A 25719-nucleotide genomic window follows, 5' to 3' on the forward strand; every position below is an offset into this window, starting at 1 on the left:
TTTACTTTAACTTGTTGACTTTGACCGTAACTTTGACTTTACTTATGAATTAAGAAATGTAGGATAAGTCAGTTTTGTTAGATGCATTCACTTTAATATTGATCGGTCTTTAAATTATCTTTGTCTTTATTTATTATTTTGTGTCGTATGTTATATTATAATTATAAGAAATACGTATTTCAGTAGCGTAATTGTGACTGTGGCTTTAACTTTGACTTTTCATATAAATTGTCGTGTTTTAGCTGTATACCTGACTTTGACCGCGACCCTAACTTTGACTTTGATGTCACTTCGCCTGTGTCGGTCAGTTGGAGTGGTTCCTGGCGGGGTGCGGGGGCGGCAGCGGCTGCAGCGCGGGGTTGGCGACCGCGATGATGCTGTCCCCGCGCGCCGCCACCACCTGCGGCCGGGACTCGTCCGTGTCCTGGACGAAGGTATTATTAAACTGATGAGTTTCTTTGTTTGGTTGAACGCGCTAAACTCAAGAACTGCTGGTCCGATTTGAAAAAATATATCAGTTTTCAAATAGACCATTTGGTCTAATTTGAAAATTATCAGATCTAGACTAAATTTAAATGGAACCACACGGGAAGCGATAAAGAAAAGAATCATCAAAATATTTGAAAGTTCTTTTCGAGATGGATTGAAACAGATTACGACCAATTCTGAGACCCGCTGTATGTACGAATGTGCATATAAAATTTCGAACCGGTAAAGCCGTTTCCGAGGGGTACGGCATTTGAATCTGAGACACGAGAAATTACACACAGAATGAAATACAGTCATGTCGCGGCAAATTTGTAGTTACTATTTGTAACAAAGGTGTTTAATTACAACTACTTCTAACTAGGGAAAACGCGTTCTAACGGTAAACGGGTTTTGTCTGCAACATATTCATTTGTTTCTGGATATATTTTTTTTTAGTTTACTATATATAATAGATCATACCGGTGGTGGAGTGCTAGCACTGGAATACGAACATCTGGAGTCTGCGTCGTCGCTCTCTGTCTTCATGCCCCACCAGCTGGAAATTTTATATGACACTTGAAATACATTCACTAATTTTGTGGTTTTAATTTGGAACATAACACTTAACATACAAAGGTACAAAAAAATATAGAACAAAAAATACAATAAATAAGAAACATGATATTAGTATGCATATTGAAGTTAAACATCTATAGTGCTGAATTATTATTTATGAAACTAATAATATACACTGGGAGTGAATAAAAAATTGTGTTTTCAGTACAGTTAGTTAAATAAGTATACAAATATAATGTTTTTATCTTTTACCTGTGGTTTGATGCATTTCGTGCTGCATCAGGGCTCGCTCGGACACCTTCCTCCCCTTCCTGTAGAAATTTTTGTTTCAGAATCAAATAAAAAAGTCTTTCAATTATGCAGTACATTAGAATAATAATTTTGAAAAATTACAAAATAAATATTTTTTTACTTCTAAATGATACATGTATTCATAGTGTTCAAAAATTATTGATTAAAACATAATTGGAAAGTATTAGGATTGCCTTACACCAACAAAATGATTATAAGTCGTACACACAAAGAAATCATCAATTAGTATGTGTGCAAGAATTATAGACATTTAGATGTACGTTATGTAATGATATATAAAATAACCATGCAAGAAGATAATAATTTAAGTGCAAGGGATATACTTACTGCAGCTGAAATACCAATACCGGTTAGTTGGAAAGTAAAATTTTGCATAAGAATTTAAGAAAGCGTTTTATGAAGTATCACATGCCTTACCGCATAATATTTATATTACATTCATAATTAATGCTTCTAAATAGATAATTTACATTAATCTGCTTTCATTTTAAATGCTTCATAGAGTAATAGACAGGAACACAAGTTCAGCGTTTAATTTGGCGTTGCACAGGGAGCAATTCTTGATCTGATAATTCAAAATAAATATAAAAAAAGGGGCAACTCTTTTAATTGTATGAGGTCGCCTTCGGTTGATAAACTTGTATTAAAGATTTTTTTTACTCAAAACTACTTATTTGCATATCATTCAATTGAATTTATGATATAGCATTCGTTCACGCCCAATAAGATTATAACTGGATAATAAAGATTAAAATTAAATTTTGACTAAAACATCTAAGTATGAAATGTTATTAATAGCTTAATTTAAAAGCTCTACAAAAAAAGTTCCATCGGTAAATTAATGATTATAGATAATAATAGAATCTAATAGGAAGGAAGTTCTAATAAGGCAGCGGGTTAGTTCCAACCGACGAGCGATTAAGAGGATTAATTGGAAAGTGCTCTAATCAGATACAGCGGTGAGGTCTACATGCGTGGTGACCTGTCGCGGTCGTTTTGTGGGCGTTTCGTCCTCGTCACGGTCCTCTGCGGAAGGCGTGGGGGGTAACCTGAAAACAATTATAATTTTATTAATATTATAAATGCGAAAATTTGTAAGAATGTGTGTATGTTTGTTGCTCTTTCACGCAAAAAAATTTGGTACGTAGATAGCTGAATAACTGGAATAACATATAGGCAACTTTTTATCCCGATATTCCTATGGGATACGGACTTACGCGAGTGAAACCGCGGTGCGCAGCTAGTTTTCAATAAAAAAAAAGAAAATAGAATACCACAAAGTGCACTTGTAGCGTATTAGTTGAAATACATATAGGGAGTAAGGTACATTGCATACATTTGTATTGGAGATGATATTTACTATACCGGGGGGGAGTAAATAAATTCAGGATCATAGTAGTATCTATTTTCAATTATGTTAAAACCAGCGCTGAACGAGAGATTTCGTCTAAACTTGAAGCAGCACCGTTGGTTCTTTGCCACAGATTTTTACGTTATTTACTTTTTTTGTATTTTATAAGACAATTAAAATTACAAGAAGTCTATTCAATTCCTAATTATATAATTTACGTTTTACCTACATTCATAGCATCAAAATAGTCACAAAGTATTTACCCATGTTTAGAATAATGTAGTCCAGCCCTCCTCACGAGCTGCCTCGCGAGAGGGAATAATTCGTCCCGGCGCGTGAGCAGCGCCGGCACGCAGCGGCACATCTGCGCCGCCGCTTCGTTTACCATCACCTGTGTTAAGATAAACACTTAGCAGATAATTTAACTAACATATTAACTTTTATGTATATAAGACCTAATTCTTCAATCTTAATGACAATCGGCAATTATTTAATAGCGGCTAATAAGGTCCCTCATAGTGAGATAGCCTATTTAACACTTCCGTAAATCAGTTTTTATCTAACTGAAACATCCTGAAATTTTAAAACCGATCAAACTTATGATAACTCATGCCTAACGAAGGTAAAACAAAGGGATTTATTTTTATTAATTAACTCAACCTTTAATTGAATCCTGTGAAATACAAGATTAAGATTAAATCAGACAATAGCAATTAACTATTTATTAGATAAATTAAAGCAATTAATGTCGACCTGTCGACCATATAATTGAATCACGGCGGAATTTCGCTTCAATCATCTCATTATTTAAATGCATAATATTATACAATTATTGTCTTAGAAGATTCCATAAATATATAGAATCGCTTAATTTGAAATAAGTTATATAAAATTAAACACAGACAAATAAAATTGTTGGAAGATATAATTTAGATGCATTCAATTGGACAGACAATCAAATTGGATAAAATGAAGAGGAATGCTACAAAAAATCCCATAAATAAATATAGATAAAACATATAAAATGGAATGAGTAAAAATAATTTGAATTCAATTATTTAAAAAATTCAAAGGTAAAAATATAATTATTCGTAATTTGCACCGAAACGGTAAGTTTAGACCAAAATTGTAGATCATATATATATTAACAAAATTTATCAATTTTTATTACTTATAGATGATGTTATCTTTACATAATGAAGGCCGAATTTCAATTAACAAGAGATTCTAGTTTTATTTAATAATCACCTCATGCAATGTCAACGGTTTTTCCGGCTTCCTCTTACAATCGAATCGCCCGTAAATCGCTGCGTACTTCCGTATTTCCTCCATTCTCCTCGGATCCGACTCTGGCATCATCATCACTAACTCCAAGTCTTTACACATCTTCTTTTTCGTGTTCTGCGGCTTCGGCTCCAGCTGTGGTAGATGCTTGCTTAACTTCTCAGCTGCAGCTGCTAACTTCTGAACATGAACGTCTAAAAGTACCGGAGTTAGGAGAGGGGACACAGAACTCGGACTGGAGCCGGATGAAGCTGGTGGAACAGATTGCGGTGAAAAAGATCTCGTAGGAGGTACGGGAGTTGTAGCGCTTGCTGCAGGGGAGGAAGGTAGAATTATTTTGGTAAATGTGCTAGTTTGGTGGACAGGACTCGCGTTCGCAGCTGATGTGGTTGAACCACAGCTGTTTTCGGGAGCGCCAGGGGAAGGACTGTACATGGGTCTATTGTTATCTGGAGAGGCTACGGTACGAGGAAGATTGGGGATTGTAGGCATATTGAGAAGTCTTTGGTTGCATTGGATGAAGGGGTTCTCGGTGGGACAGATGTTTGGGACAATTGGTATTTGGAAGAGGGCGGGGTTATTGACCCATTCTTGCAGCGCTTTTTGGAGACGTCTGACGTGAAGGGGCTTGGATGCCATACCAACGAGTGCCATAATTTCTAGAAATTCTTCTTCGCCCGCGTCGCAAAGCTGTTGGACATCATCGCCACCTAAAAAGAGATAATTAACCAAATTTAAACGGGTCATTCAGTTAATAAAATAATTCACAATGAACTTGTCATGAAATTCCATATTATACTCATACTACATAGTAAAAGTATACTTATAATATAACAATTCTGCTGTCTGCATTGTACAATCAGACATTTAAGTAATAATTCTCATAAAACTGTATTTTCGTACGTCATTGGAAAACAATTGAATTAGAATACGCTTCCTAAAAACGTTTCATAGTAACTTTATCCTCAATCTTAGAGCACTTTTTTAATCTTCTTAACGACATTAATATGCAAAACGTGTGTCGGTGCAAGTTCGTTTCGTACCCATTGTCACGATTATATTATTTCGTTTGATTATGTTAATATATTGTGACCATCTTTCGAGAGAAAAAAAAACAAAAGAGCTAAGACCGCCGGCCGAACCCTTGCTTAACGTTTTTTTCTTAGATAATTGCCAGCATTATAGAGAAAACGTAAAAAACGAATTTGCATGAGTTGCCAGTGAAGTTTTTTCGCTTATGGAAATAAATTTTTTGATTTCTTTCTCCGAAGATGATGGGAAGCAATTTTTTTCGGTGTTCCTACGATGTTTGAGTTTTTGTTTTTATAGGATTGCGAATTAAGAAAGCGGTGTCTGATTCGTTTTCAAGAACTTGTTAGCATTTAGCAGAAATGGAACGAATAAATATTTTATTATTTAACCCGTACATTTTGGATCTAGATTAGAATGAAAAATGTTTCGGTAAATTGTAAGGTCTTAGATTCAAACCAGGTGACCTAAGACAATTATTGTAGCAAAAACATTTATTTTAATTATTTAATGCAAATTATTGCCTATATAATAACTTGTATATATAATTTCTTATGTTTACGGTAAAAATATACAAAAATCTATATATATAAAATTCTCGTGTCACAGTTTTCGTTGCCATACTCCTCCGAAACGGCTTGACCGATTCCTCTGAAATTTGGTAAGCATATTGCGTAGGTCTGAGAATCGGCCAACATCTATTTTTTATCCCGATATTCCTACGGGATACGGACTTACGCGGGTGAAACCGCGGGGCGCAGCTAGTATATATATATATTTTCGTGCACTTTTACTAAAAATTGATTTACGTAAAATGGTTTATATTTTGTCAATTAACCATAACCATACCATACCATAACCATTTCTTCTTCTTAACATAGCTTGTAAAGAAGATAAAGAAGATTGAAGAGAAGAGTTTGTTCGATTTATGTCAGGAATTTATGGAATGATTTAAAAAAATCTATCACCGTTGGATCTCGCATATATCCATCGTATATATATCCCTGATTTCCGAACCGATAGATTAGTATAAATATTCGAAATGTTTAATGTAATATTTACTTTTATACCTCGTGTAACAGACACCCTGCAAATTAAATATTAAGTGTAGGGAACTAGCTAGGTTTGTCTCGATTTGGTTTGCGTATGAAATAAAGGGCAAAAGCCGGTATTTCTATAGCATTTTGTACTGATACGCGCAGAACCAAGTTTCATCAAAATTCGTATTGTCGTATTCATTCAATCATTGAACTTTGGCATTTCTTATTTAATTAACTTATTTCAACACTTTATTTCTTTTAGAAATTAAAAACTTTTTAACGGATTTTAACCACGCTCGCTTTTAACCACGGTCACGGGACGACCACGCTCGCTGTAAGGTGTTCGAAACGTCGGGTTAATAATATAATGAATAAATCGCGTTTAAAATCCGTTAAAAAGTTTTTAATTTCTAAATTTATAATACTCGCGTAAAACCAAACACAAGAAAATACTTTATTTCTTATAAAATATACATATGTATTTGAAAAGACTAACTAATATTAGCGTAGATGTAGAGTTATAATATCAAGATAAATTACTTATTTTATCTATTTTTTGTTATTTTACATATAATAACTGTAATAGAAGGCATATTGTGCTATTGTGTGAAAGTATTTTTCGACTTATATTATTTAGAGCATAATGTTTACCCATTTCTAGTAAAGTATCGTAGTAGGCTAGAAGACTGGCGCGTTGCATCACTCTATATAGTTGTAACTCTGCTTCGTTCGACGGCGCTGATGTGACAACCACTGAAAAATTATATAAAATCTGTTATATATTTTTCACAAAAATGAGATGTTTAAAAATGATATTAATCTTCAATCGCAGAATTATTGTAAAAAAGGGTAAGTTCTGAATGATTAGTATTATATACCTAACTAGTTTCTAAGTATCAGTAGTTGATAATTTTTCCATATTGAAACATATAATTAACGAACAAGATCACGAATTAAATATACATTTTATAATTAATTATATAAACCGCTTAATCATGCGAATTCAAACATTTCATTTAAATATGACAGCCATATTTAAATCGATTCAAAATCGTTCGAAATTTAAACCCAGACGTTGTGCGTGCAAAGAATAATTTTCGTTCTGCCTCAAATCGCGTGCGGCACAAAAAAACACCCCTTTTATTATCAACCCTCGCATTACCGAAAAGAATCGTTTCAACCGTTACGGTACGAAAAAATGAATAAGAATACATAAGATCCCTTTTGTTAAAACCGGTTGCGTTCCCGCCGATGCGACGGAAAAATATTGATCATAGAAAAGACATAAAAAATGTTGCCACCCCAAAAACTAACCCTCGAACACTATTGGTTTTTGTGGATAGAAAAAATGTGGGGTGTGACGTTCTACCCCTGCAGGTAAAATACATATAACAAAAAATAATAAATAGCTTTATGATGTATCTTGTACTGATACGTTACATGTTTTTTGCAGTGTCATTATTTATAATATTATATAGAAGAAACTATGCGGATTACGGTAGAATGTATATTTTATTATAAAGTTTATTATTGTGTACGTATCATATTAAATATTTTTACTTCATTATATATTTAACTATAAAGTTTAGCTACATAATTATCTGAAATACTTGTCCACGAATCTTGATAATACATTCCATTTTAAAAATCCCCTAAATTAAGTTTTTATTTTGTAGGCTACTATTTTTTAAAGTCTAGTCTCTAAGTATATACAAAACGCACGTAATTCAATCTACATCATTCAAATTTTTCCCAAGTGAATTGAATGCAACCAAATAAAAAAAAATTGTTCCTAACTTTTTTTTAACCAAAGAAAGTATTCTCAAACAAAAAAAACAGTTCTCACTACGCCGCGATGTCCAAAAAACACATTTGCATAATCTTTTTGCATAAAAAATCGCCACTGCGATGCAATATGCAAATCATATTTTAACTAGATGAAGGGGTGTGAAGCGACCACATGGCAACTCTATTGTCTTTTTTTTTAATTTTTCACTTTAAAAAATTACTCACGTAGTCTTTCGTGTTCGGCTTTTAATAATTTGACACAAAAAAACTTAATTTTATGCATGTCTCACGGTATCTCTTAATTTTTTGTTGATAACAACTTCTGTTGTCTTGAAGATGTTGCACGTATGTAAATAATGTTTTTAAGAGTTGTTTTTTTTAACAAAATTTTAAGAGTTCCTCTTTTTATGAACTCAGATTTAACAATGGAATTTATTCACAAGAATTATTCTAGACTCTAGACGGTTAACGTTGATGCTAATAAAGTTTATGATTAAAAACTCTGAATTGAAATGCGTTACCAGGTAAATTTATTTTTCTAGATATATAAAGTACTAGATGCACCCCACGGTTTAACACGCGTAAGTCCGTATCTGATAGGAATATCGGGATAAAAAGTTGCCTATATGTTATTCCAGTTATCCAGCTATCTACGTACCAAATTGCATTGCAATCAGTTCAGTAATTATGGCGTGAAAGAGCAACAAACACACACACACATCCTTACAAACTTTCGCATTTATAATATTTAGTAGGATTATGATATTAAGCGGGATAGAATTGTAAATATTTTGCAATGTTTTGACAGTTAAACGATATTTATGTATGGACAGTCATATAGAAACATAATTATATAATTTTTAACAAAATAACTAAACCGTCTGTAAATTCTCAGAACTAGACCAAATGGGACCACATGACAAGTAACAGCATTTGAATATAAAAAGAATCATCAAAATCGGTTCACCCATTATAAAGTTATAAGGCAAAACACAACAAAATACAGTCAAATCACGTAACCTCCTTTTTTGAAGTCAGTGATAAAAAGTATAAATTTAAGTCTAATATAGTTTTGGAATATGCAAAGGAGAATTTGCCAACAGTTAATCGGAAGCTTATGCTTACGGCAAATAAATATAAATATAATACGTCCTGATACGAGCATATAAGTTTTTAATAAATTGGTGTAATAAATTGCAAAGTCAATTACATTTTAATATAATATTGATAATTGCATGTTTCTGCATAACAATCCGAAATTAATAACCTTTTGTATGTATGAATTTCGATAGATCTTTAAATATGTATCCCAATTAGATAACAATTCTTCTATTGGTTGTTGGCAAGCTATTATTAGAAATTCAATTGCTAGATCTCAGGAATTTGGTATCGTCTTTAGTACGATGAGTTAGTGTTTCCAAGCTACATATTTTTATACGAACTCTTATATTTTGTGGGGATTCAATAAAATTTATGATAATTACGGATTTTAAATAAGAAAGCTGATAGTTTTTAATGTATTTAATTATTAAGTTGGTGGCTTTTGAGTTATGGACTAAGTTTAGCTTTTCGCATGGTAATTTACTCAATATAATTTTTTTTTTAACCGACGCCCTAAAAAACGAAGTTCTCGATTAGATTGCATTTTTTTAAACTTTGTTACTTGGTAACTCCATTGATTTTTAGCCGATTTTTTTATAAAAAATTGTTGTGGATGAGTCCCATTTTAAATATACATAGAGTACTTCATAGAGATGTCGATGACCTTGACAGAATTATGTATTAATATTTTGATGTTATTTAAAAAAATGTACTAATTAAATGTTAGTTAAATAATTTTTGAAAAATTTTATACAATTAACCAATGATGAATATTATACATAATGTCTTAAATGAGCATTGTAATACAAATTAGTACACATTTTAGAGCATGCATAGACTTCAACTTTTCCGTTTTAAAATTGTAGGTCTTTGTAGGTAATTGTAGTCACTAGATTAAAAATTCAGTCTTATATTGAAATTAATTTTACACACAAACGCTCATACGATCCATAGTCCGTTAATAATAGAAACAAGTTTACAGTTCTTCATCAACGCACCCAATGAGGCAAAAATTAGAATTACAAAAGTAATTACCTATCTTATTACCGCATCATATCAAACACACGTGCATTACGATACCGTGCGAAACACAGCTAATTCAGATACCATACAAATACGATAGTAATTAGGGCCCATCTTCCTGTCTTAGAAAAAAACTCGCTCCCCTTGTCTATGACCGCGCATAAGATCTCATTCACGCTACAGTCATTTCACAGATAAACAAAAAAAAGACAAAACTCTATTATTCGAAATTTGAATAGTGAGTTGCTATTGCAAAAAAACCGCTAATGACAGTGACGTTTAGAATAAGACGGCGGATGTGATCATGCATTTGATTAAGTGATTATCACTTGTGGTGATTGATATGCGTAATACGTTGTATGAATATTAATGTTTACAGGTTTTCTAACGTACATTGAGTCTATGGGATTATCTTTCGTGTGAAGAATTTAAGTTGGAAGATTAAGTAAAAAAATGTATATAATTTTATTGGATACCTTATTATTAGAATTACATTTCACAATTAAAGTTTTTTTTTCAATAATTGATTTAGACTATAATTCATTCTACGCGGATTTCCTTTAAATAACGTATGAACCTATTATTCTGTATCTAATGTCCAATGATACAAAATATAGTTATGTGCGTTTTATGTCAATGTAAATAAAATTAAGGTTGGGAAATCGTGACATCATCACAATTACAATAATATTCGATATGACTTATCTTAATAAAAAAATATTGCATTTATGATTTACCAATAATAATTACCCGCTCTACATTCTACTGCACACTGTTACTAAGAACAATTACAATAAACAGTATATACGGGCACGCTATGTCCTCTATACAGTCTCATTTTTATCTCACAGCTACTAACACAACCCTTTGTTTCTTATAACATCCGTATCGTAGTGACTGGCCGATTTACATACCAAATTGACCCATAAAAACTTTCGGCGCTCTTTATATTTTTTTCAACGCGATCGAAAGTGATATTTCGGCAGGTGGCAACACTACTTTTTTCTAATAATTAATCAGTGTTGCATCTGTTTTGTAATTACGGAGCGAAGGGTTAATCAAACACAATAAAGAAATTAGTTTTTGATGGACATGTGTTTTCGAATGTATTGTTATTATGATTTGGCTAGATTTTATTTTAAAGTAAGTATAATTATAGACACCATTTTTGCTATAAAGTAAAAAAAAGAAAATATAACGATCATCATCATCAGCCCATACATGTTCCCACTGCTGGGACACAGGCCTGCTACGAGGACATGCGGTAGAGTACAATGTATTACCGCAGTCCCGCCTAAAGCAGCGCGTCGGAACACAGTGGGGTTTTAGTCGGTAGGAATCCGACATAACCTACGGCTTCATATATCGGATATCTTATGCAATATTTCCCCACTTTAAAAAAGGCCTCCTATGAGATAATTTATTAAACTATTACCTAATTTCGCGTTCATTAGCGTTAAAATTTCAAAATTCTACGTAAGACAACAGTAACTTTATTGTGGGAGTCGAGCACGCTTCGGCACGAATTGGGCCAGCTCGCACCGGGGAAGTACCACACCCCCACAGAAAACCGGCGGTGGTGATCGCTTACCATCAGGCGAACCACCAGCCCAGTTGCCCGCTATGACATAAAAAAAAAAAAAACTAAATAATAAATTGTAAATATTATAACATGCTCTTCTTTACTCCATGTTGGTCCACTTTTAACGGATAGTCTTCATACAAACTTTGTTCACTTATCGAGGATCGGCGACAACTCAACAATTTGAGTCAACATGAGTTGACCTTATTATCCTGAATGGGATCTTGAGGATTCAATAATTTCCTCACGTATACGTACATGTATACGAGCGAGTGAGATACTGCAAATCGACTCGAAAGTTCTACGACATGCGACATCTGCCAACCCGCACTTGGCCAGCGTGGTGGATTACGGCCTGAACCCTCATAGGAGGCCTGTGTCCCGGCAGTGGAAACATGTATGGGCTGATGATGATGATACGAGCGAATGAGATAATTTACATCATTCTTCCATTTGAGAATGTGGATATTTTCTGTATTCACGTATTATTAATGAATCGTAATCGTAATTAAGGATTTGAAGGAAAAAGATAGGACCTAATTAATTATAGCCTGGTACTAGATACGTAGAGCACAAAGATTCACCACTTCAAATAATTTTCGTCGTAATAAACGATTTATAAATGAAATCTTTAAAGAATACGATTTTAAATGTATATCGTATTCTTTAAAGATTTTGAGTTATGAAAATGATCCCATTCTAGAATTTTTCAGTTTATAATAACACGAATATATTACAAACAACGTTTTTGTATGTAATTTATATCATTGAATAATATTGATTCATCATATAGGCAAAAATAATCAATATTATATTCAATGCATGGCAGTGGAACCTACCATTTATTAGGAACGGACCGAACTCTCAGAATCTCTTCTTTTACGTTATTACAATAGAAAAATTATGAATGAATTCAGAGAAAACATTCTAAAATACATGAGATAAGACGACTCATTTAACAATAATGACAAATTGACAAAATTGGAATGTATTTTTCTTTTGTTATAATTATATATTATCGGTTCAAACTTTAATAGCTCTCATATGAGAAGAATTTAATATAGGTGTATCATTCAGTAATAATTAAAACAATAAGGTGCGGTTTATTAGCTATAACTACCGTCTAGAAGCTTTTTCCTCGAAGCTTACAAGTTTCAATCAGTTGGCCCTCACGGGGTCAGCAAAAAAGCCGACCCTTCTTGCTCCCCTGACATACAAAAATATAGGGCTGCCACTTAATGTATTTTATTCATTTTTATTTCAATTATTTACACATTAATCTTAAAAATATATAATATTGAAATCACAAGAGATTATAGGTATAGATGCTGTTTAATTAAAGATATTACTAATAATGTTTTTGTTTCTTTAAGTTTTATTTGTAAGATTCATATAAGTAATAAATGTTATTTACGCAAGTTAGATATTTGTTGATTTCATCTGGTCAAAAAGTCACACAATTGTTAAGTAGTTATGAGACTTTTTGTCCAAATGCTTCGAACAAAGTATTATTTTTCAATAATAACATTTGTGGCAGCCCTAAACAAACAAAGGCGCTTGGTCAGCCCCGACCCTAGTGTTCATTTGAACTAGTGAACTTGCTATATTTATCTCCCTGCGACCTCGTTTAAAAAACAGCAAAAAACTTCAATCGGATTGAACAATTTTTACTCAGAAAAATAATGTTTTAATTCTTTGTACATTCTAAGATAAGGAATGTACATTATAATCAAATGAATAATTTTTTTTTTTTAATTTTTATAAAGGATCGAATAACATGTAATAATAAGAAAATCGTGGTAGTTGCACTATTTATAAGTCAAGAATGGCTGAACCGATTTAGATGAAATTCGGTATAGAGATAGTTTAAGTGCAAAGAAATGACAGGGGATAGTTTTTTCGTGATATTTTGAATTGGGGGAACAACTTTCACAGTAAAAGTAAACTATATTGCACTAAGTAGACTATATTTTGGAGATCTTCGATTTTAATTATGTCTTATTAGTTAGTAGCAGTAGAATAGAATAAAGAAGTTACTACAAACTATTCACAACGTGACATTGCCGTAATTGTGACATAGCAGTATGGCTGTGCTTTAAAAAGCCTATTTTTTCACAAAAAAGCTATAACGCGAACAAAAACAAAAGATAACCGAAGGATAAGTGCTAAAAGAAACCATTTATAATTTCGCCCGGAGCGCCACTTAGAACCTTTACACATGTTTCATTATTATAAAAATTGTCTAATTGCCACCTTTCAGCCTGGAGCTCTGTCGTTAGCACCTCACCTACGCGTCACTTTTTATTGAATAACTGTGGGTAAATTACGTGGGGCTGTTCTGACTACCCTACAGCTTTGGAAGGGATAGGGCTGTCAGTGGTTGAAAATTGTAAAAATTCGTTATGAAGTCACTTAAATTTTTCTTTCAAATAAACGTAGATTCACATGATAATAATACGCTATAGTAATGTTAGTAGAATAGTAATTGTAGTTTAAATTGGTTTTTTTTTTTTTTAAGAAATATATAAAAATTTAAAAAAATAAGTGAAAGTTAAAGAATTGCTTTACATAAATTAAAGGTCATATTAAAAAAATAAAAAAGTGTCATTATTTTTTTTTTTGTGTTATTAAGTAAAACTGTTGTACTCAAGCGCATGTATATTAACATTTTTTTAAATAACCAAATATACTCTATTAATCCTTAAAAAAACATTACCAAGTCATAAAAAATATCTTAGCAATTAGCGAATTAAAGTCGGTTTAAGAAGACTAAACCATTAAACCACAAAAGAGGTTAAACAAAAACTTGCAGTGACTAAGATCTAGAACATTCCAACCCTATACTTGCCGCGGCATCTGTCAGTCAAAGGGTTGCACCCCTCGGTCACTCCGGCCGGCAGTATGTTTACATACCGGCACTTGGGCGCAGCGTTATACAATTACAACAAATATCAGTTTATTATTATTGTCTCGTGTTAGAAAAACATTACAGGTTTAATATTATCTAAAATCATAATCGTCAGCTAAATAACATTAGTACACAAATAATATTGAAGAATTGAATTATATTTGATGCAGAAGACAACAATAGTTTAAATTGTATTAAATTTAGAAACATCAAGTTGAAAGTCAATTAAATGGAACATATTTAGATTCTAGACTATGTACAAAACACTAGTTCTATTTTTACTATCTTTCTCATTAACTATGTAGTTCCCTACATGTATAGTTTTTTACGTATTCATACAAAGTTTTTGTACATGTATTGGCATTCTGCTACTTGTAGCATTTAACTTGTTAAATACTTGTCATACGGCCACGGACACAATGTACGACATAAAGAATTTACCTTTCAATTACTTAACCATTCTGACGTATGGTCCACTCATTTTTTATCCATCCACATCCTCTCATTAAGGCCATTTATACATCTTCCCGGAAGTCAAAATACTGGGGTCATTTATTCCCACAGACGGCACCTTACGGTTAAAACAAACTTATAATTTTAATACTGGCAACCCTTCCGTATTTTTTCTTCGCGTCCATTCAATCTGATTCCAACCTCTTCCGTGAGAACATCAAACATGACCATAGACAAAAAGAGGACTGTATGGAGGTCTCGTAAAAAATATTAAAATGGGGTCGCGAGTGGACAGTTGTCTTCACAAAAAGAGATATTGCTCAAGTATGTATAATAAATAGCCCCGATCTCCGATAAAAAGGGATTATCTGATTGTGAAGTAAAGGTGTGCTGTTAATGAATGGAGTGATGCCAGAAATTGCTAATAATCTTGCGTACATAAATATACCATAATACAATATAAACAGCTTTTCAGCAGATTTAAAAGGACACTACAGTATTATAATTTATATAAAAACTAATTTAAAAAAAAAATATTACGCAAAGAAACCCTGTACCTACACACCAATAAAACTCCATGAGAAAAGTTTTTATTAATCCATTAACACATTATATTGATAGAAAAATCAATCTTATTCGATTCAAATAAACATAGAGTATAAGAAGGAATAATGATCTTTTTTCAAATCACTGAGTTATCATTAAGTTTTTTACGTTGCCCTCTCGCCTCCCTCTGTGTCCCTCGTCTACAGGTGATGTAAGAAAAAAACAGACACAAAACAATAGCCGTAGCTGCGTTCTCACGGTGCTTTTTGTAATTTTATGTATGTCATGACCTGCATGTACTTGCATACATTGTTAATTCATATTTTTATTGTAATAAAGTATTTTCTTGACAACCTGAGAGTATATTTTATTTAAAAACAAACGATTGAGTTAAATAGCACTTGCTGATACCCAAATTATCCAAAAAAGGTGAAAGTTAAAATCCTAATTGTTTTTGTACCTACATAAACTATTCGGCATGTTTAACGTAAGGCTAACAAGGCAGTCCTTACATCATATAATAAGACCTACGCTGGAATGTTAGGTATTCCCTCGTCCACTACGCCCTGTTAGCGCACGCGTGTGAATTTGTAAATAATTAATTGGCAAACTGACAGTAATTTTATTTACTGCAATGATATACTTTAAATCTGATAATATTGTAGGGCAATACAACGCGCATATAAAATGACATAATATATTTTACGGAATAGGTAACGTAAATCCATATAGATGAGAGAAATTTGAGTTATTTTTCAACAATATACTTGAACATAATATTATAACATATGTTTATTTATTTGTGTTGACAAATAATTTCAACTGAATGATATCACAATGGCATATTTTTAAATCGAACCGATGAAACCTAAACATTTAAGTATTTCCTGGATTTAATGCGACATAAAAATACAAATCTATCAAAATCAAATTACTGAACCTCAAAAATTAAATTTAATGACAAATGAATTCGAAAGACACATGTTATTTCCGATGCGGTAAAATCATTTAACCCGTAAAAAACACATCCTCACCCACAACTCAAATTGACAATTAAAAAGAAATAAAACAAATCTCTATGGTAGTCGGTGTCAAAAAAGAGCGGGAAAATACAACTGACGCTTTTTTAATGCAACAGGTGGCAAAGGGTTAACTTGACTAATCTATGCGTATTCGTAGACCTTAGAGAAAGCGTAGAAAATGGACAGTCAAAACATGTGCTGTGGTCGTTAATTAATTAATATAGAAATTGAAAGTTAAAGGGTTACATTAACTTCCATAACTATTTATCAATTTTTTATTGAGTTTCATTATGTAAAATTTGTGTATAACTAATAGCTTATGAAAACATGCGTTGGATCAAACTATAGCTTAGTTTTTTATCACCCTTAAGAATTTTTTATAGATTGAGAGAAATAAAATGTCAATTGAGATATTTATAGGTAAGTGTAATAATACAACAAAATGTTATTAAATCGCTAACAAAACATTGTTAATCTCCAATATTCTCAAATGACCCAGTTATAACTTAAATCTGTCAAAAATCAATTGTCGACACCTGTCAAAAAAGTAAACAATGGTTGTATCTGTATCAAAGGTCTTTGACCTTTCCACAGACAACATTAAACAAATCTTTATATTACGCAATAAATTCCATTTTTGAATAGCATTTCGTTTTACCCTTAAGGAATAGTTATCTTCGTCGAATATACAATCAAAATTGAATCGTAGTTTTAGGTCGTGTGGGTATAATTTTGAAAGGGGCATAAATGTGGGTCTGTCATTTCGTTTGTCCGTCAAAGGTGAGGAACATCTGCCCAGCAGCTGCCGAGATTAGATCGGACTTGTCCGTTCCTTCAAATCACGGTGGACGCGGAAGGGTTCAGTTTTTTACACGTCTTTAATATGTAAAGATAAACCAGTCACGCAAAAATGGCGCCAATTTAATATTTTTAGATCTTACAGTGAGCAAATGTATGGAGAAACGATATTATAATACATCAAATGCCTAATAATAAAGAAATATTTAATAAATAAAATCATAATATACATTCTCTTAAAGAATACCATCTATCACTCAAATGTCCCAACTAATTACTTAACACCATATATTGCACTGGCAACACCATACCAGGTTAAGTGTTAAATGCTCGATTTCAGAGTCACATCAGCGCTTTATTACTTTACTATAAAGCTATCTTTGTATAATCATACTATTTTTATACCTTTTGCATTTTAGTGTTTCATTTCCCTTTTCTTATTATCGTAGCAGTAATTTAATATATGCACTGTAAGTATAAACGTAAATTGTATTGTTTCGATGGATTTTGAAACTATGGACATTGGACAGTACTTCGTGGGTTTTCGAGTGAGCATTTAAAGAGCACTGAAAATCAGCGCTGCCAATTTTTTGGATATTATTTATACACACGTGATGTATTTGAACTTTTTCAAGTAGCTTTTATATCTATTATCAATTTTTGATCCTCCATCTGTTTTAATTGATTTAAAGTAATACGACAATGTTACAAACGAAAAAACAAACTCCACACAAAAACGCATTCTTCACAAACGGGTCTACAAACAGAACATTAACAATTTTCATTTCAAGACAGACATAATTGTGAAATCATAAAAAGCATTAATATTTTTTGTTCACACTAGAGACTAAACCATACATGGAAACGGCTATAACATAAGCGCCATTAATTTTTTTCCCGCGTTAATGATTGACGCGACCCACTTCCAGTCTATTAACAATCTTGTATGATTAAAAAAAAAGTTTGTTGCAAAAAAATTTCCCGCCAAATTGCAGATGCATGTGCAATTTGACGACTGTTTTAAATGAATGTACATATTTATTTCACGTTTTTGTATGAAGACATGTCATGGAACGAAACGCCAGACGTTCTTTGGATGTTACATGACTTTATTGGGAGCAAGAATCTATCTACGTTTAATTTTCAGGTATACTATGCAGACTGACTGTATGACATTTGAAACGTGTTTGAAACTGTAAAAATCAACATTTATATCAGCTGAATGTTGTCCTTACAAATAAATTATTATTATCCCTATCATGTGTCTGCTTCTACGTGAAATTAAAAATTTAAGTAACTTACAAAAATCGACACCTTTACATTGTAAATTTCAATTACATGAATTCATTAGAATTTCCTTATCTTTATGTAAATCAAATCGTCAACAGCAAATGTTATTTTTTTTTTCAAGTTATCGAAAACAAGTCTCATTATTAATAATAAACGATTCAGAATTATACTCGATAAAATGCCATTATGGTTTTCATGGGGTTTGCAAAAACTTCCAAAGTCGCCGCGTTCCGGGCGATTAATAAAAAATGATAAGACAATGTCTGATTTTGATTCACGCTATAAAGGTTCTGTAGATTTTAATTAGCTATTTCTTGATATATAACAGTAAGCATGTGAATTTCACAGATAACATAACACTATACGAATACTATAATAATTTAAATGCCATGGTCGTATGTGTATGCAGATATGGAGGAATTTTATTATTCTGATTTTTATTTCTCGTTATTCATATACGGTATAAGAAATTACATTTCAGGTGTAGTTTGACCACCAAAATAAATAAATTTAAATATAAATCTCTTTTATAACATTTGGAATTCCTATAATAATAAGACGTATTATCGAGTGAACATTCAATATAAGCATAATGTACTTCTTACGGTAAAGATTTTTAAAAACATCACCCGCGTCCCATACGTTGGTCAAATCTGAAATTCAAACGGACCCCCAAAAAACGTTATCTGAACTCGCTTAAATTCCGAGATTTCTTACAATCATCTGACTCCAACCATTATGTGTGGAATTAACAGTACAAAAACACAAATTCGATAGGAGAATATGCTGACATTTTTTGCGTTAATATTGTGGATGGCGAGGGCGCGAGGGACCACATAATTGCGACTCTATAAATATTGAGCTCATGAAAATTCAAGCTGAGAAAAAACATTTATACATTTCATTATCAAAAGAAGCGAAGCAGGTTGTGAATGTGGACAAAAAGCGAACTATTAATTTTATTGTATGCTGTACATTAAATTATATAACTGCACGAAACTTAAAATAAATTTTAGCTAAATTCTTGCAAAGATTGTGTTAGTAGATTTTTTTACGACCTTTTATGTTTGTGTGAGTTTTATATGTTCAAGAACTCCTCGATACATAGATTGTTATGAACATTAAAACATTTCAATATATTGTTTTGATATCATATTATGTAAATAAATTAATTTAAATTTATTTAGTATTTACCGATCTAGTCTAATATATAAAATTCTCGTGTCACAGTTTTCGTTGCCGTACTCCTCCGAAACGGCTTGACCGATTTTGATGAAATTTTTTGTGCTTATCCGGTATCTATGAGAATCGGCCAACATCAATTTTTCATACCCCTAAATAATAAGAGTAAGGCAGGACAGCGTTTTCCGGGTGCAGCTAGTATGTCTATAATTTCACTCTCTTTATTTCTCAACCTTTGCGTTAAATAAAAACAATTAACATGATATCCTATACAAATTTCAAGTATTTGAATTTGACAAGTCAATCAGCAAATAAACGAACAAAGAGAAAGAAAGAAATACATTTTTTTTTAATTTTATCATCACATTATCCTTAATTATTACAGGAATTGGGCTTTGGTTATATTATTAAACGCTTTCTAAATTCTTTCTAATGATCAATGAAACAAATTCCATTCTCAAATGTGAAATGCTAATCTCAATTTCTTGTGAATCAAACATCTCTAAACATTAGTGAACGATTCTTTATTCTCTCGACAAACCACAGACAATTAAAAAAACAAGTCATTCAGTTTCTTTCGCGCGTAAGATGCGATATGACAGATGCCTCATGGCTACCATAGATTAAAAAAGACAAAGAAATTATTTGCATACGTACCGCGTCCATTGTTGGAACGTAAAAAGATTTTTTTAAACGGGTAGACATCAAAAACACAAAAAACAGTCTTTGAGGTTAAAGCGTTCTTAATAAAAAGCAAATGTTTATCAACTTAATAAAATATTAAAACAGCGTACACTGAAACAACGAGTTTTTCTTTATAGTATCAAAGAATACAAGGATGATATTTTAAATTGAAAACTTATCTCCATTCTCCATCACTTATATTGTACAATAATAATTAATACTATTATGTAAGCATGTTTTAGACACAACTTTTAGCAGAATTTTTCAATCGCTGTGTTTTCCGTTGTTTATCTGTTGCCTTTTTAAGAAAAAGGGAATTAATAAAATAATCAACGTCAGACATGAGAACAAATGTAAAGTCAAGTCAATTAAATAAACGTTTAATGAAGTCACTTATGCTACAGATACAACAAACAGTTTTTGAATTAAATTGAATTTTCCTTCAAGCTACTTTGTATACGTCCCTCATAAATGTCTTTGCGGCTGGCTCCGGCCCGTCTGGAAGGCTAAAAAACTGTATAGAATGAATGTACAGCCTAAATGGAGATCCTTGGGAAGGAAATTAAAAGTTTGTATATCATTTCTAGTATTTTTGTTTGAATTATATTTTATTTTTGTTTTTATTTCGTAAATTTAACTTACAATGAAATAATTAATTGTATTTCGATTATAAATGTATAGCTCGCTATGTTTATATAAGTATCTACTTATTAAAATATTATACAATTAACATTAATGAATATTACTTATAAGAAATAATTTGTAACATTAAAAATTTTATGTATATATTAATTCTGTCCTATCATAATCGTATGGCGACTTGTGAGTTCATTTTCTAATTAAAAGTAAATTTGGAAACTACAGAACCGCATGTGAATTTCCGCGCGCTTTTTCTCGCCGCCATTTTTATTCCGCTCCGTTTTTCAGACGGTCTACGTAGTTATGGCACAGGTTATTATCAGCTGAGTACGTTCAAGATATGTTTTTACGTTTGCATTTTATTCAAATATTTGCATAAAAGATGTTTTTATTCTGTAGGTCAGCTGTATGAGGGTTTGCATTCAAAATATATAAATTCCGGCTGTAAAGAAACGTTTTATACATTTCTGAACGCAGCGGGAACGTTGTTTTTAATTTTTTAAAGTGGTACATGAGTATATTTAAATACATTCCTTAAAGTAAATATTATTCTTGAGATATTTTATAATTTCTTTTCATAGCGTGTATAAAAAAATAATTTTCTTGCGTTTATATAAATTATTTAACGAATGTAACTACCTAACATAATTTTTCATCTTATTCAAAGACATAGAAACTCCGTTATAGTCTTTTGCCAATTAGCAATACCATAAATTAGCTATTGTTTTTTTTTCATTGCCACAATGAGTGCACTACACAATAGTGAGTTTTTGTAAACTGCATGTGAGCGTTGTTTTTCCCGCATTTCCACGGTTTTTCCTTCCCTCTACCAAGTTAATGCGTTTTGTTGTTTTTATATTAAACATATTAGTCGACATACTTCATTGTTCATTTTATAATTCTAGGTTATGCTGGTTAAAAGCGTGATTCGTGAGTTTTTATTGTATTCGAAATTTTCATTAAAATAATTATTGGAATTTTTTCTCAAGCAATCAGTGATATTTTTTCTTTTTAGTATTGTATTATGATATGTAAGAAATAATAACTAAATTTTATAATATATATTCTTAATTGTCATTAAATATAATAAAATACACCAAACACATTGATCTTCATCTACATATCTACTCTATTAAAGAAACCTTAAACAAAATCAAAAAGAGATGTAATATGCTTAATGGTTCAACGTATGAACGTAGATAGAAAGAATCAACTGTAAAAATAAAAATATAAAATACATTCACTGCACCAAAATACATTATCTATAATTAAACTCCAGCCAGAATATTTTATCTTAACTTAAAATTTTATAAGTATCAAAATTGTTAATTCCTCACCAATAGCAATAAGTCATCAAGAATAAAACATTATATTGTAATGCAGTTTTCCTCCTTTCTAGCTCAGTTTTTATAACACACTCTATACGCTAGATGCAGTTTTTGTCGTCACTGCATCTCACAACACGTTTTGATACTTTGAAATTTTTTTCAATATCATAATAATATAAAAACTTAATAATATATAAACTTTACGTATTATTTTACGTTTACTTAATTAATTCAATAATAAACTTAAATAACATGTATATTTTATAAAAACGATGTGTACCTACCTACTAATCAATCTTTATAACACATCTGATTCAAACAAATAAAAATGTTATCTACAAACTTTATTTACTATATAATGTGTTATTCATATATAGTATATTAGAACGTGATTGGTTTTACCACAGATAATATAGGTAATGCTATGGGAACTAAACAAGAGCTGTGTTTATAAGCTAGCTTCTATAACAATTACCCACAGATTATATAATACTATACTAGTATTTTTAGCACGAACAGCTTGCGTAGTTATTATAAAAATATTTAAATAACACCATAGTATTATGTTATTTGTATTCTAAATTATATTTGCGTACAGAAAACTAAAAAATCGTTTAACTTTAACTTCAAAACTATTTGTAATTAAAGTTCGTTTACCACTTTAGCTCACACTTAACTCCATATTAAGCAGTGATATCTCAAAGCCCCATGTCGTGCCATCCACGTGTGTTTATTGGCTAACCTCTAATTAACGAAGCAACGATCTGACCTGAGATGTGTCTAGCATGCAACGGCAGCAGTCGCCACATAAGAATTGCAATCGCTATCAACTATCAAGTATCATAAAGGTTTTCCCGCGCACACCATTAAGGCGCGCGCAAAAACTCCCATCGCGAAGACAAAGCGGGCCCCGGTGGTTCAGTAAAAACGCAAATTACGCCGGTAACGGCTTCCAATCCCATCGTGCGTTTCTTTGAATCGATGCGTTTTTGTACAGCGATGCAAAAAGATTGTACGTTTGCGATGAGAGCGATTCGTATGTAATATTTTCTTGTGACTTTCCCGCCATAATGCGCTATTCATTTATGTGATACGTCAACTTGCATTTGGTGCTGCCATATTTGACAGATTTTTATGAACGCGCGAGGTACGTTAATTAAAATGTTTTATTTTCTTATTTAATTCATGTTCGTTAAAGCTTTATTAATATTTATTTTTTATAATGGCTATGTTAATCATTAGGTATAACGACTTATTCTTTACCATTAACAGCTAGTAACTCAAAATCTCTAAAATATGTTTCAGTTTCATTTTTAGTAACAAGTGTTATTTCTTTTAACACAATTTAAATTTTTAAGTTATGTACCTAAAGTTGCTAGTGTTAAACACAAAGTTAAACATTAATTGTAATTCCAATTTATATACAATTAATATGTATCAGCTATGTTAACGGTCTTGCTAAATAAATCATTCAATTTATAATTTTAAAAATGTAATTATTGTAAAATTTTAATAAGCGTATATACGCTTATTAAAATTTGTAATAAATCAAATTTATATAAATTTGATTTATTACAAATGAAATTTCAAAAATTTGTTTGCCTACCTAGAACTTGTTTCACCTTATTGCGGTAAATATTTATATACAAAAGACAATAACTACTACAAAGACTACTGGTTCTCATAAGAAAGACAGTAAACCTACTTAAGAATAGGTAGGTACTTAAACGAACAAATTGCTTAAACTCCGGAGTTAAATAACCCAAAGTACCATCGAAGATATCACAAATTAATTAAAAATACCGTCATAAATATTAAATAAAAATACACATCTAAATATTCACACCTAACAAATATTTCAAAGTATTATAATTTTTTACTATTTTAACAAAGATAGCTTTAGCGATACCGTAATTTAATATGATGATATAAATGGCCATATGACTCATTAATTTTGTAAACAATAAAACAATTAGGTTATACTAAGCTAAAAATAAAGTTAGGTATAAGTATAAACTTATTACTGAAATAATAAGTTTGCGAAATGTAGCCTATATAACTTTTAAATAAAATTATAGAATTCTGTCCACTCGACCCGGCTCCCTTCGGGTTGACACGCGATAACAACAAAATAAAACCTGTCTGTATCACTCGCTGATAACGTGATAAGAATTTTTGAATTCGGTTCAGTAGATCCAGGAGTTCCTCTACATCTTCACAGCGTGAGAAGCACACAGATTCACAAACTGTACGTCTCTGAAATATCCGTATTTATACATAATAGCGTAGAAATTAATCATTGTAAATTTATTTATCATTAGTGTTCCAGACTACAATTAACCATAACTAACAACAAATATAAGAAATGATAAAGACGCAGCGCAAAAACTGCAATTGTTTTAATGAAACACTTGGTGAGGCGAGTTTTTTGACATCAAGCTGTTCTCCTTTTAAGTTTTAACCGGCAATGAAAATGAATATTTATCATTTCAGTACGTCCTAAATATATTTTATAAGAACTCATGTAACCATATTTGAAACATGTATTGCTTATGTTTTATAAAGAATTTTACTAGAATATCATTTGTGGTAGCAATGCACTTACCCTGTGAAGAAATTGATTCTATTTCGTATTTGTATGCAATTGAAATTTTAAATTCATTGCTTGTATTAATTATGAAAACTAAGTAGGTATATATTTTGTTTACACAAAAGCCTCAATTGGTATAATAGGTATATATTGAAATAGTACACAATAGCTGGTAACATTAATTAATTATTAACCGACTTCTTTTCTTTTAAAATTTAGGTGTTGCATTTTATTAAGTACTAATTAATCACCGCTGATTCTACGAAATACAACATTGTGGCAATAATTATCTCCTACAGAAATGGCGTCTGATATTAAAATGTTTCACAAATTAATTATGCAATGCTATTTTTGGGCATCAAAAAAGCTTATTAAAAAGTAATTGTGACTTACTGGTCCCATTCACGTTCCTTCCGATTATCTTATTGGAGCCGTTGGGCTGCTGGGCGGGGGGGTGCGCAGGGCGTCCCGTTTCCTCGCCCGGGCTCTCCATATCCCCCTTCTCACTCGCACACATTAACCCGCCAAACTTTACAACTATTTTCTGTCAACTTGACATATCGAAACACAGTTTCAAAATACCTATAATCTAAAAATAAAAAATGTGACAAATTTTAAATTCGAAATATGAAAATGGATTGCGCGTTCGTAATTCGTAATGAATTTGGCGCGCGCGGATGCGTTCGGATAGTCGCAGCAACGTTAGCTTGCCGAAGCGAACAGCG

General features: G+C 31.6%; 1 protein-coding gene across 1 annotated transcript; it reads right to left on the reverse strand.

The window, feature by feature from the left end:
• LOC119839108 (NGFI-A-binding protein homolog) lies at window positions 1-25719 on the reverse strand. Its single transcript, XM_038365306.1, has 8 exons — window positions 25388-25719; window positions 6712-6813; window positions 3956-4701; window positions 2971-3098; window positions 2339-2405; window positions 1297-1355; window positions 949-1024; window positions 1-424 (listed from the first exon to the last, which is right to left on the reverse strand). The coding sequence occupies exons 1-8, from the start codon at window positions 25509-25511 to the stop codon at window positions 305-307; spliced, it is 1422 nt and encodes a 473-aa protein (XP_038221234.1). The 5' UTR covers window positions 25512-25719; the 3' UTR covers window positions 1-304.

Source organism: Zerene cesonia, unplaced genomic scaffold (assembly GCF_012273895.1).
Source record: "Zerene cesonia ecotype Mississippi unplaced genomic scaffold, Zerene_cesonia_1.1 Zces_u008, whole genome shotgun sequence".
Lineage (NCBI taxonomy): Eukaryota > Metazoa > Arthropoda > Insecta > Lepidoptera > Pieridae > Zerene > Zerene cesonia.